A 12,748-nucleotide genomic window follows, 5' to 3' on the forward strand; every position below is an offset into this window, starting at 1 on the left:
CGGCTAGAAAAGAGGAAGAAAGCAATAAATTCGGATACGACATCATTGTACAAAAATTCAGTTAAAAATTCAATCAAAAACAACCGGGGGCGTATCTCCTCTTCCCTACTTGATTTATTTTTTTGGATAAAATTTTTAATTTAGGAGGGGTTCGTTCATTAATTAGGTCAGCTTTTTAGGGGGAAGTGGACATAGTGTAATGAAGTTGTAGGGGAAGGGGGTATCGCAACCTAGTAAGTTTACATACCAGGGGAGTAGCCAGGAAGGAGGGACATTGAAGGTACGGCACCACCCCTCCCCCCTCTGAGATTTGGAAAAACGTTTATTTTGTAACGGTTTTTTTAAGTTTGAATTTTAAGTTTGCTATTTTAAAAAAAAAAAAACGTTGATGTCGCTAGTAAAATTTTCTAGCTACGCCCTTAGAACAGCCCCTAAGATTTTTCGAAAAATAAATCTCAAAACCACTCCTTTATATTTTGGCATTTTACACAATTTCCTCGCAATTTTTTAGTTTCACCACAAAGAACATACCAAAGCTACAAAAATGCTAGCATTCAACATTTTCTCTCTAGTTCTATTGAAAAGAATCTGGTAAATAATTGAAAAATACTTAATACGTTTGTAGACGAACTTTTATATGATAGTATGAGCTACAGTTTAATTTTAGAAACATTTTTGAGTATATTTGATCCTCTCTAGTGCTTTACAGCACAAACATTTTCGGTGTCTGGGAATGTGTTTTTACAAACATACTTACTTATGTACTTCACATGCCATACAATTCAATTGTGATTCATGACCATTTTTAGATGGTATCTGAAGGTCGCTCTATCGCTGGTTATCAGTTGCCAATTTCCTAATGCATTGCTGTCTCTATCAGGATCCTTCTATAAGTTCTTGGGCTGCAATCGTGATCTTTTGAAATCTACAAAGTCAGGCATGTCGACCTTATTCCAGCATGGCGTAGGAATGTAATGAAGGAATGTCAGTTAGATGTCAAAGCTGAAAATTTGTAAAAGCTTTGCGATTCGGCCAGCAGTAGAGTCAGATGGAAAGCATTTTGTAGCAACTTAGGCTCCAAGTCGGAGCATAGTCCCAGTAAGTAAGTAATATACCTTAATCAATGGCGTTTCTACAGATCTTCTAATAACATGTCCAACCAATTGAAGCTTGTTCACTTTATTTTTGATTTGATCGACATCCCCTAACTCCCTTGAATACGCCCCTGGTAAGTAGTCTGGGAAAATTAACATTTCTTTCAATTCAGTTTTTGTTTAGCATTATAGAGTCACAGACAAAACTTCACGACAAACTTAACTTTTGAGAACTATTTCATCTGCTACAAGCTCTTTGATGACGTGATGTCTCAGTCTGCTGCCTTAATATTAAATACTTCTTACTACTCACTTCAATGAACAGATATCAGCGCCAAAGGCACCCAAAAGAGATTGCCAGGTAAAAATAAACCCTTCTTAAAAATTTACAGTTAATATTGCCGCCTAACCTAAAATATCTCTTAATAATAACAATTAAAGAACCATTTTGGGCCAACAATTTAAAGAACGCGAAGTAAAGAACGCCAAACTTTCTCCATGAATTCAAATATCTTAAAAAAGACGACCTAAATAATTCAGACAGTAAAAATTTTCTTCATCTTTCTTTTTTTTCCATTGTTATTTCCTGTGGGTGGTCAGTAAGTAAGTAGAAGAAAAGAAAGAAATGTAATCATATGACAGAAGATAAATTTTCAGTCCTTTTTTGCAGCAGAAAAAGAAATTCTTTACAATATAAATTGAAGAAAAACAGACACAGATATGTAGACACGATGAAAGGCAGGAAGACTTTGGGCGAAAGCAATTTATGATGTAATTTTGACAAATGTGGTTTGTTTATCCTTCCGACTATTAGAGGTTATGTGATTAATATGGGAATTTAGCTAAAAATAAAGTCTTGCAGGTAGGTTTGAATGATTTATTTATATCTTGCCAGCTGTTTGAGTGGAATGTAGGTTGAACTTGTTGGAATCAAGGCTTAACATTTGATAAAATTGTATAAAACTTTTTGAAGTGGAGAAAAATGCGGAAGTTGAAAATTTCAAAAATTAAAAAGTCGTTAAATTTAAATTTGAATTGATTTTAACAGAATTTAGCATAAAAACAGCTTCGACTGACTTTACATCCCTAGCCATAAGACTCAATAACACTCTAACTCGAAACTATCATATTTCATTCGTTTATGCTTGAAATTCTCCATTTCTTTCTATTTAATGTCAAATATTTTAATAGTTGTTTACTAATGTTCCACAAATCTGCTGACATAGCCTATCCGCTATATTTTAATGGATATTACTTTTTCACAAGAATTTTTAAATTAGAATATTTCCACGATCCGTAATAGAAAACACATAAAAATTAACTTTTTTTTTGATGAAGTACGGCAAACACGAGGAACCCTTTTCCTCAGTGAAAGATTAAATCTTGCTCTTAATTCTTACTCTTGTTAATTGTTTTTCTATGTGGGTTGGCAAGTAAAAAATTACCGCTTTATAAATTAAGGGTCGACAAAATAAAGGAAATATGAAGAGGAAAAGGGAATTTTTCCTTTCAAGCTTTTGATCATAATTAACAAAATATGACTTAATAATGATCTTATTCCTATTACTTTTAATTCTATTAACCCTGATATGAAGTTTTTAAGTTTTAGAACGATTGGATATTAGAACTAATTATCAAGGTCTTGGCACAAATTAATGGGAACAACTGTTGAAAGGAGAAAGTCATGAGATGGAAACTTTTTTAAGCTATATAAGATGGATTTGGACTTCCAGTGATATTTCTGGACCATGAAAGCCTACTATTTGCCTACTAGGAAACATATACGATAGGATAAGGTACCAAACCATTAATTATGGATATGATATTTGTCAGAATATCCAAAAATTAAAATGGTTCACAAAGCTTATTTTCAGGCAAATCTCGAAATCGGATCGAATTGCATACGGAAAAGTCAACTCGAGTAGACTCGACTCCACATAAGATTCATGGCGTCTTTGAACTGTTCTCAGGGTAATAAAAGCTTTACTTCTGACTTTTACTCTCTAAAAGAATACCTGTTGAGCAAATATCAGACATCTTAATGTGACCATTACATTGTTCCATATGTGAACAGCATATAATATATGCTAGGGCATGTCTACGTCCAAGTATTAACGGTAAGATAAGAAGTTGGTCAGACGGCAATTTGATAGCTGAATTCGATCCATTTTTACGTCGAAAAATGTGGTCCGCTATATTGAGCCACTCGGGATAACTATAAGAATCTTAAGAATATCTAAAGTACGTCAAGAAGTGACTTCAACATTTCAAAAAGTTCCAAACCCTTGAAAAAGTGCTCGTAAAGATTATGAAAAATTTACAAAAGTTATAAACATGCCACATAACTTTTTATGAAAGCAGCAGCACTAAATGTATTCATTTACTATATTAAAAACGACAGAATATAAAGTTTCACGTCAGATTTTTCCGACATCTCTAAAGGACGACATTGCTTGCCACATTTGATTTTTTTTTTTCCTTCCTCATAAGAATCCAAGAGCGCAATAAGAAATCTGATATAATGTCAACATCTTTATTTTATTGTACATCGTTAGTGAATATACGAATAATAATGATCATAATAATAAAATACGGAACATAATGCACAACCTGTATTTATTGTGCCCACGGCATATGACGTTTCAAATCAATAAAAAATTGCAATAAAATCACCGCAATATAATTTAGAGATTTTTTATGACCTTTTCTTATTGGATATAAATTGCCCAATTTCCTTAAAAAATCGATCTCACAGCCTATTATAATTATGATTAATCACCTAAAATCTCTTGATTTATGTTAAAATAAGGAAGTTTAAATCATCGAAATATGAAAAAATATTATTAGAGATTAATTTCCATCATCATCGAGCACGACAAGTCGAGTCTCTCATGAGAGTATGAAGGAAATTTTTTTACGCATCATCACATTACGGTAATTTAATTTTCATGATATTTTATAAGCTTTTTGAGCTTTTTGTAAAATTTAAATATTCATTGTGAACCACATTTTATGTTATAGAAATATCGAATTTCAAACAAAATGAATATTGTATATGGTAAATGTGGATGAATAGTTGAATAAAAAAAAGTTTTTGTGTGTAATTTTTCTTCTTTGTAGCTGGGAGGCTGTGCATATATTACGTCAGTCATTTTACAGTGCAATTGAGCGACATATTGATGCAAAATCTCATTTTTCTCCAGCAAAATGCTCCGAAAGCAGTCGTCAATGTTAAACGCTTTGCGGCAAAAGTGGTGCAGTATGTAGCAAAAACCAGGTCCTCACAAAAAATGTGCACACTCACCTAAATGAGCATGCTCATAAGAATACTCTTACTTACTTACTTACTTCGCTGGTCGTACGGATCAGTTGTGATCCATGACCTCCCACAGGAGTCGCCTCAAGCTGGCTTCCACTTGCCAATTTCTGATACCAAGTGCAATACTATCTCTATCGAAAGCTTCTTTCCATGAGTTCTTTGGACGTTCACGAGCTCTTTTATGGTTCAAAAAGTCAGCTTTGAAGACCTTAATTAATGAAGTTTCCACAGGCCGTTTATAACATGTCCAGCCCAATGCAGCCTGTTCACTTTAATTCGATTTACAATAAGAAGACCCAATTATAATAATTGAGCATGCTCAATTTTGTGAGCATACTCATGAGCAAACTCGTTGTCTGTTTGGGTAATGAGCATGTTATACCGCCTATTCCTACCAATACCCAGGAAAGAAAACATGGAAAAAATCAGGCAACAATTTGACTCAATATTCGATTAAGAATTGACATCAAGCTGACCTTACGCTGAATCAAAGCCTTATTTCATCCTAACAGGCAAAGAGCATGCATTCATAGTACAGAACGGCCACTACGGTACCTTAAAAGCCAAATATCTTTGGCTGTTAGGATGTTGACCTTTTTGATGTCATTTGTCATGCAGATAGATTGCCGAGGATCATTCATGAATTAAATTAAATTCTGGGATTTCATATGATTGGACTGTATTCATTGAACTGTTAAATAGCTTCACATCTCACTCTATTTCTCTCTCAAACGCGAATGACCTAGATGCATAACCCTAGAATTCATTCATAAATGAATCCATTTCATGCTTATCCTTTTGACAATTTACTTTTCTGGTCATATTTAAATGAATTTCTCTTTGATTCAAAATTATGTCATGTTTTTGCTGCATATTGAAGTTATTAATGCTACTAGTGATGTGGGATTGAAATGAATCCACACACACAGTGAATTTAAACATTAATTTTTAATTTAATATACATCAAATATTTTTTTCAGTACTTTATTAACTTCATTTGTGTTGCTGTCAGTGAAATGGATATTTAAAATCGCTTGACTGCACTACATTTATTTCGTCAATTTTAATAATCGAATTAAAATTTAAAATATGGCAATATCATTGACTGAAAATTGATTAAATTGTGAAATGATTAAGCAATTACACAGTGTAAATAAAACTGTTACCAAATGAGCAATAACTATTAAAATTATTCCCAAATGAGCAATAATTATGTAAAATTAATATGACATGTGGCACTCAATGGGGCTTATCCTGTCCAAATCCTTCTGACTTTTTGATATCTCTTCATCAATACATAATTAATGGAATTCCTTAGGGATTTAAGTGAGAATGATGTTTATTGTTTGAAGTTAGAAAACAGACTAAATTATTCATATGAAAGGGGACAGCAACTATAATAGGGGAAAATCATCTTATTGTAGTTGCAAATATAATTTGAATATCAAACGACAGTTGACATATTTTCAACACTTAAGTTCAAGGATTTAGCCTATATTTAGCATCCATAGATTTTTAAACGGGTTATTGCTATAATTTCCCGAATTTTTGAGACTAGGAACGAAACTACAAAAGAATTCTTCCAAGAATTGGCTTCGAAATAACCCTATACCAAGATTTGAGAAATATTAATTGCACCAGATGAAGTGGCATATCCAAAATCATTTTGAGTCTAGCCTGAACGATATATTGCGTAGAAATGCATTTTCCGTTGTAAAAATGATTCCAAATCAACCGTCGCGGTGCCGTCAGGAGTCCTGAATCGGGACAATTTTGCATCTTATTGTTAATACAACGACGTAACGGTGTCCTAGCGAACTCTATGTGGTGTTCGGGCACGGAAACGGAAAACATGATTCACGACCCACACACTAAATCATTGACTCTAATAAAATAATAATATGGCATTTAAATTGAAATAGTTGTCGCTTAATTTCTTATTTTATTACTACCATTAAGTCCTTAATCACATAAAAAAAACTATAATAAAAACAAACTTTTACATCATAAAAACTCATAAGCATTTCGATTCTCGCCAAGTAAGTGTAAAATATTTTTATCTTGATGAATCGTTCCACGACTTTCAGTAACATTCATCCACAAATCTCTCATTTTTGTTATAAATTCATTTCGTACATCGGCTGTCGTCACTTTTGGTAACGATAACTGTAAGTGACATGGGTACGATGACATCGACTGATCATGATTATATTTAATATCAAATGTTTTATAAATATTGTGACATCCAACAAGATTCACACTTAAATTATCATTACCCATATTAAATAATATAAATTTCATAGTCAAAACTGTCAAGTCATTATGATATGACAGATCTAACACTTTCAAATTTCCACACGACTGCAGACATCTCAAAATGTCAAGTATCTCATTCTCCTTCAATTTCAGTCCTGATAAATGTATCTCTCTCAAAGTACTGTAGCAACCCGATGTGATAAAGTTTACGATAATATCGCCGATATTCAATTCACTCGAGCATCGATCCAAATTTATTGACTCCATCAATGTCGAATTAAATTTTCTAAAAATATTTTTCAATCCATTGAATGTGAAGTGATTGTAGCTGATATTCAACTCCTTTACACTGTTGAATGTTTCAATTTCATTATCAAAATCGACGAGTTTACAGGAGCTGAGTGATATTGCGGTGATGTACTTCTTTCGACATAATTCACTGATGTATTTTAATGATGTCGATTTGATTGGATTGAAGTTTAATTTAAGATGTTTTATTTCCGCGGGTGATATACTTTTATCTAATGTATTACAGAAATACTCAATTCCACTTTCGGTTATACCATTACCGCTTAAATCAAGACATGATATATTTTTCATCGTAACTAATGCCTGTGTTAGATACTTTAGTCCCTCGTCTTGAATAAAATTACTTGATATGTCGATGTGATTTAGGCAATGTTGATGATGAAGTGCTTTAAGTATCGGACGGGCATTTATGGGACGAAGGTTTTGATTTGATAGGTCAATATTTACTGATGTTCGATTCAAATCAAGAATTTCGCTCATGTCACGGTCAACAACTGGAAAAATATGTTGAATAATAAGGAATTTTGTAAGGAATTTTCATGTTACTAGCTTAATTTTTGGAACTAAAGCGCATTTTAAATAAATATTAGAAAAATTCAATTTTAACGGACATTTTAGATTTGAATTCATTTTTTCAAAAAACCAACAAAATTCAAATCTAAAAAGTTCGTTAAAAAGAAGAAAAATTAGATTAATTTACTTGGAATTCCCTCTAGTTCCAACAAAAATTCTTGTTTACGAGACAATGTACACGCTCTACGTACAATAATCTTAAAATGTTTTATATCTGCTAGCCATATAAAACATAACTCAAAAAATTCCATGCATAGCTCTACATTCCACAATTTATAAGATGTTATTGATACTACATACCACATTTATATTCCGAACATGCCTCTAGATATCTATTTGAGAGCGAAGGAAGTTTCCAATCTAAAATCTCAGAAAATATTAAATTTTCTTCTGTCAAGCAAAGGATTAAACTAAGTGGATCTGCTTCTATTAATGTCGCACCGTCAGCAGTTTTAAGCTTCAATTCTGGTCGGATACCTTTGAGACTGCATGTACAAGAGAAGAGATAATAAAAAGGAAAAATTTATTTAAGCATGATGATAATATTAATAATCTGATAATTGAGTGTGGTCTGGCTAATTTCCAGAATAAATAATCTCATACAAGAACAAAAGTCGTACAACCCACACCACTTTTGTTCGTAAAAATTCTCACAGGTCATAAAGTATTGGATAAGAAGAAACCAAAAGTCGTTATCTCGTAACGATCTCTGTGATTTCCATCGTTAACCTTAAGAGTTTGATGACATAAAATTTAATCAACTTTTTTCTCACCAATAATAACGTCTCGCTGATTCTTCAATTAACCAACTAATTTTGAGCTCATTTGCAGCATCTCTATTGATCGGTACGATAATCTTTTCAGCATCAATCTGAACTTTTATGATTGTTTGTTTTTCCATTTGATTGCTTCGATTAAAGCTTTCATTTAAAGTAAAACTGTTTAATGGTGTGGATGAAGCTTTTACAGGTGATGTATATGACTTTCTTGACGACTCATCAAAATCAATAAATTTCGAGAAACCAGCATCAAGTAGCGAAGACTGATTAGAACTTTTTCTTTGTAGTTTTGCATTGGAATTTCGTCTGGATTTCTTCTTGCTACCCTCACCGTTCGTACTCATCATAACGTCAAATGCATCAACAGAATTTGATCCTAAATCTGATAGATTTTCACAACCATCATCGGAATCAGAATTGATTAAATTCATTGACGATTTTCTTGTAAAATTTTGTGATTTTATTGGACTTTTTTCATCCAGCAAGACATTTTCGTTGAAAAATTTTTTCTGCTTTTTCTTTATTGGCCCTAAATCATCATCAAGCCAATCATCTACAGCAATTTCCGCTTCATTCAAATATGCTGACCGTTTTCTCGTGTCTTGAACATTATCGACAATAAATTTATTCTCCTTGTGTGGATTTTTTAATTTTGCCATAACACTTTTGTATTCATGTCTCGCAGTCTTTTTGATATTATCCTCATCAGGATTGTTATTGTCTCGACTTGAATTCTTTTTATTGTCAAAATAAATTTCATCGTCATTTTTCTCATTCTCACGTTCGTCATCACTAAAACTATTATTGTATCTCATATTATGTCGTTGTGATGATTGTGACTTTATTGATGAATATCCACTTGATGCCATTGAATGCTTTTTACTTGTATCAATGCCAACTTTTTCACATTGCTGTACCAAACGCTCTTTAATCTCTTCATAAAATTCCTTCTCTGCGGTTGAGAGACTTCCTTTAGTGCTTTCATACCAATATAAAAGTGCATCAAGTGCTGTTTGATTTGCATCTGATTTAATTGTAGCTTTTGCACCTCGATCAAGTAGTAATTGAACGACACTTAAATGTCCGTTTGATGCTGCATCATATAATGGTGTTATTCCTTCACATGTTACACCTCCTTTATCATTGATTGCTGATTGTGCACCATTATCCAAAAGGAGTTCAACAATATCACGATAGCCATGATTTGATGCCTCGTGGATGCACATCCAACCAGCATTATCTCTGTCAAGGACGAAAAGAATTTAATGCCAATTACAGTCGGATAATTATATTTAATTAATTTTTGGAAATTCGTTAGGCAAATAATTTATTTTGTATAGAATAAAATTTAGCGAAATAAACATTTCTCGGAAAAGCATCACAGTCAAACACTGGAAAATTGATTGGATTATACAACCTCTACAGACACTGGGTCCGTAGGATGTTTTGGCTTTATATTTGACTTTCGTATTTTAATAAAAAGTAGGCAGATCTCGAAGTCGACAGGACATTTCATACTGAGTTTAGTATATCCAACATCCAAGTACTAGAAACTACTTATTAGCCTTTTAAACTTGACAAAAATATAACGGTTTTTTCGAATTTAAATTGAACCGTTTTTTTTTGAATTTTGAATAATAGTTTCACACCCTTGCGTCTCACATTAAAAGCCTTAAAGCATAAATTAACCCACATGACCTTTTTATCGATCTACATAAATCATACCTGACATTAACTGGATGTCCTTGATCCAATAACATTTTAGCAAGCTGATAATTTCCATTAATGCATGCCTCGTGTAATTTCGTTTCACCTTTGGCATTTTTCTTAACGGCTATTGATCGTTTCTTCCTTACTGTAGCTTTTTGAGTGACTGATGTGGTTCTCTCATTATCGTCAGATGATTCTGGGTCTGTTGAAAGCTCAAAGTCTAAAACATTTACATCACAGCTGTCTAAAAGGTCTTCACTCATTTCAACCTCTTCAGTTTCAGTATTTAAATCGATTCCTCTATCAGATGCTTCCTGCTCTAATATTTCAGCTAAACTTGTCATTTTATTGTCCTTACATACAGCCACAAGTTTCTTTATTAAAGACTTTTCAACAACCAAATCTTCTGCTTTTCTTGCTTCCGACAATGCCTTACGATATGCAGCATCAACATCCCAAAAATCTTTTTTGCTTAAATGTAATAAATTTGCTATATTCATGAGCGTTGTACATGCTTCCTTTGGTTCATCCTTTATTAGTTCATATTCTAAGCGTAAAAATTTCAAAGCATCCTCATACAGGCCCATATCAATATACGTCTGATATAAGCTCACATAAATTGGTATTAATGTCCTTCCTGCATCGCCATTTAGTTCGGACGCTTCAAGCTGTTTTTGATAAAAGTCGATGGCCTTTGTGAAATTTTTAAGCTTACATGATCCGTCTCCCAATTTCTCAAAAAGCCTCTTTCTTTTATCATAGTCAAATGAATCTGTCGTAATTAAATCATCCTCAAATTTACATAATGCATGAACAATTTGAAAATTCTTTTGAATTTGTTCCATATCCGTTTCGATACTCGTTTTTAATTTGTAAGCTTTTTTGAGGACCTTTTTAGCACTTTGAAAATCACCATTTTTAATCAATAAATCACTTTTTGCCAGAAGTGTTTCACATATTTTGTCATTCTTGCCATCAACTCGTTTTGCAACTTCTAATGCTTTATTATAATACTGTAACGCACTCGTTGAATCGTTTAATCTTGTTATGTAGCAAAGTCCAATATTCATTAAGCTTTTATGCTCTAACTCAAATAAATCATTTGATTTACATATCTTTAGTGCTGTTTTGAAGTAATCGATTGCAGCATCAAAGGACTTCATTTCTTCTTTTGTAATACCGAGATTGAGGTAAATACGTGATTGCATATCTGCCAATTTAAACTTTGATACGTCTTTTGCTACTCTGTGAAAGAATAAATAAAGAGATTAGATAGATTGGACGGAATGTTACAAAAGGGGATTATTATACAATAAAATGTATATTGACTTTTGTGGTACTTTGCAACAATAGATAATCTAGTAATCTTAAAAGTGCAATTCTTGCATAAAATTTATGTACCACACTTGCTGATTACAGCAATTTTCTTTGTGCATACTGATGTTTTTATCAACAAACTTATTTTGAAGAATTTCGTGTTTAACGGACAAAAATGATTTAAATTGTAAAACCATACAATTTTTCAAATGAATTTGTATGGTTTCAACAATTTTTTGAAGTTCAAAAATACGTTTGTTATTTCAAAGATTAGATCAGTAGACTATTTCCACAAAACATTTAATTGGCACACAAAACACAATTCTATTGCGACATTCGAGATCTAAAATTAATGAAATCCACCACGTTTCATCAACTTACTCTTTCGTAATAATTAAGCTTTTCAGGAATGCCTTTTCTGCGGATTTGAAATTGATACCACAATCATCCGTTGTGTTTTCAGACAGTTCATTATCACGTTCCTGTCCCTTAAGCAAATATATTCGACCGAGTGTGGCATACGCTCTCTGTAGTTCAACCATGTCATTCTCTTGTTTTGCTGTTTTCATATATATATCCTCATGCTTGAATGCATCGCTAAACTTTCCCTGTAGCAAATATACCTCAGTTATCATTCTATTTGCTTTTCCATAATCCATTCGCATATTTAGTTGTTCATACATTCTCGCTTCTTGTTTAAATTCTGTCAGTGCCTTTTCTAATTTATTCTGATTGTAATAATATGTGCCAATTTTATTACACAGCTCTGCTATGGATTGTTTATTATCATCGTCTAGCGCTTTTTCTTTCCTTTTTATTAGTTCTGTTGAGAGTAAATAAAAACCACTTTGAGATTTTCGTGATTTTATGCAATTAATTTCATTAACTTACTGTTCAGATCCATGTCGACTTAATTACAATAACTACGATTATTTACAATTAATTAGATTATAGTTTAATTATTCTACGTGATAAGGATATTTATTTCACTACTTTTAATCGTCAATTTCCCATTTAATTAAATATTTTTAACTCTGTCTGTTTTTATTTACTTTTTTTTAAAAAATATGTTTCCGCGAAAAAATGAATAAAAATTTGAGGTTAAAATCATCAAACATAGAAACATGTATAATTTCGTTGCTGACAACTCATATTTCAGTTTATTTTAGTTTTATTGCTTTATTGTTATCTATTCTACATGATACCGTACTGAATCAAGTAGTAAAATTGAGAGGATTTGTGAAAAAAGTTTAACATAAAAGACATGAATGGTATTTATGTTTTGGGGGTTCAATGTTTCCATAAAGATGACTTTGAATGACATTGGATTCATACTAAGAAGATGACTGAAAATCAGTTGAACTCAATTTCGTTTTTGATTATGGATGAAT

General features: G+C 32.3%; 1 protein-coding gene across 1 annotated transcript; it reads right to left on the minus strand.

The window, feature by feature from the left end:
- Nucleotides 1–6,342: 6,342 nt before the first annotated feature.
- On the minus strand, nucleotides 6,343–12,396 carry LOC139089156 (tonsoku-like protein). Its single transcript, XM_070638603.1, has 6 exons — nucleotides 12,249–12,396; nucleotides 11,739–12,180; nucleotides 10,056–11,285; nucleotides 8,325–9,572; nucleotides 7,852–8,036; nucleotides 6,343–7,472 (listed from the first exon to the last, which is right to left on the minus strand). Exons 1-6 carry the CDS (start codon nucleotides 12,259–12,261, stop codon nucleotides 6,418–6,420), a joined length of 4,173 nt encoding a protein of 1,390 aa, XP_070494704.1. The 5' UTR covers nucleotides 12,262–12,396; the 3' UTR covers nucleotides 6,343–6,417.
- Nucleotides 12,397–12,748: the final 352 nt, after the last annotated feature.

The sequence above is a fragment of the Chironomus tepperi genome, unplaced genomic scaffold (assembly GCF_022539635.2).
Source record: "Chironomus tepperi strain 1889 unplaced genomic scaffold, CSIRO-AGI_Ctep_v1 contig_175, whole genome shotgun sequence".
Taxonomy (NCBI): domain Eukaryota; kingdom Metazoa; phylum Arthropoda; class Insecta; order Diptera; family Chironomidae; genus Chironomus; species Chironomus tepperi.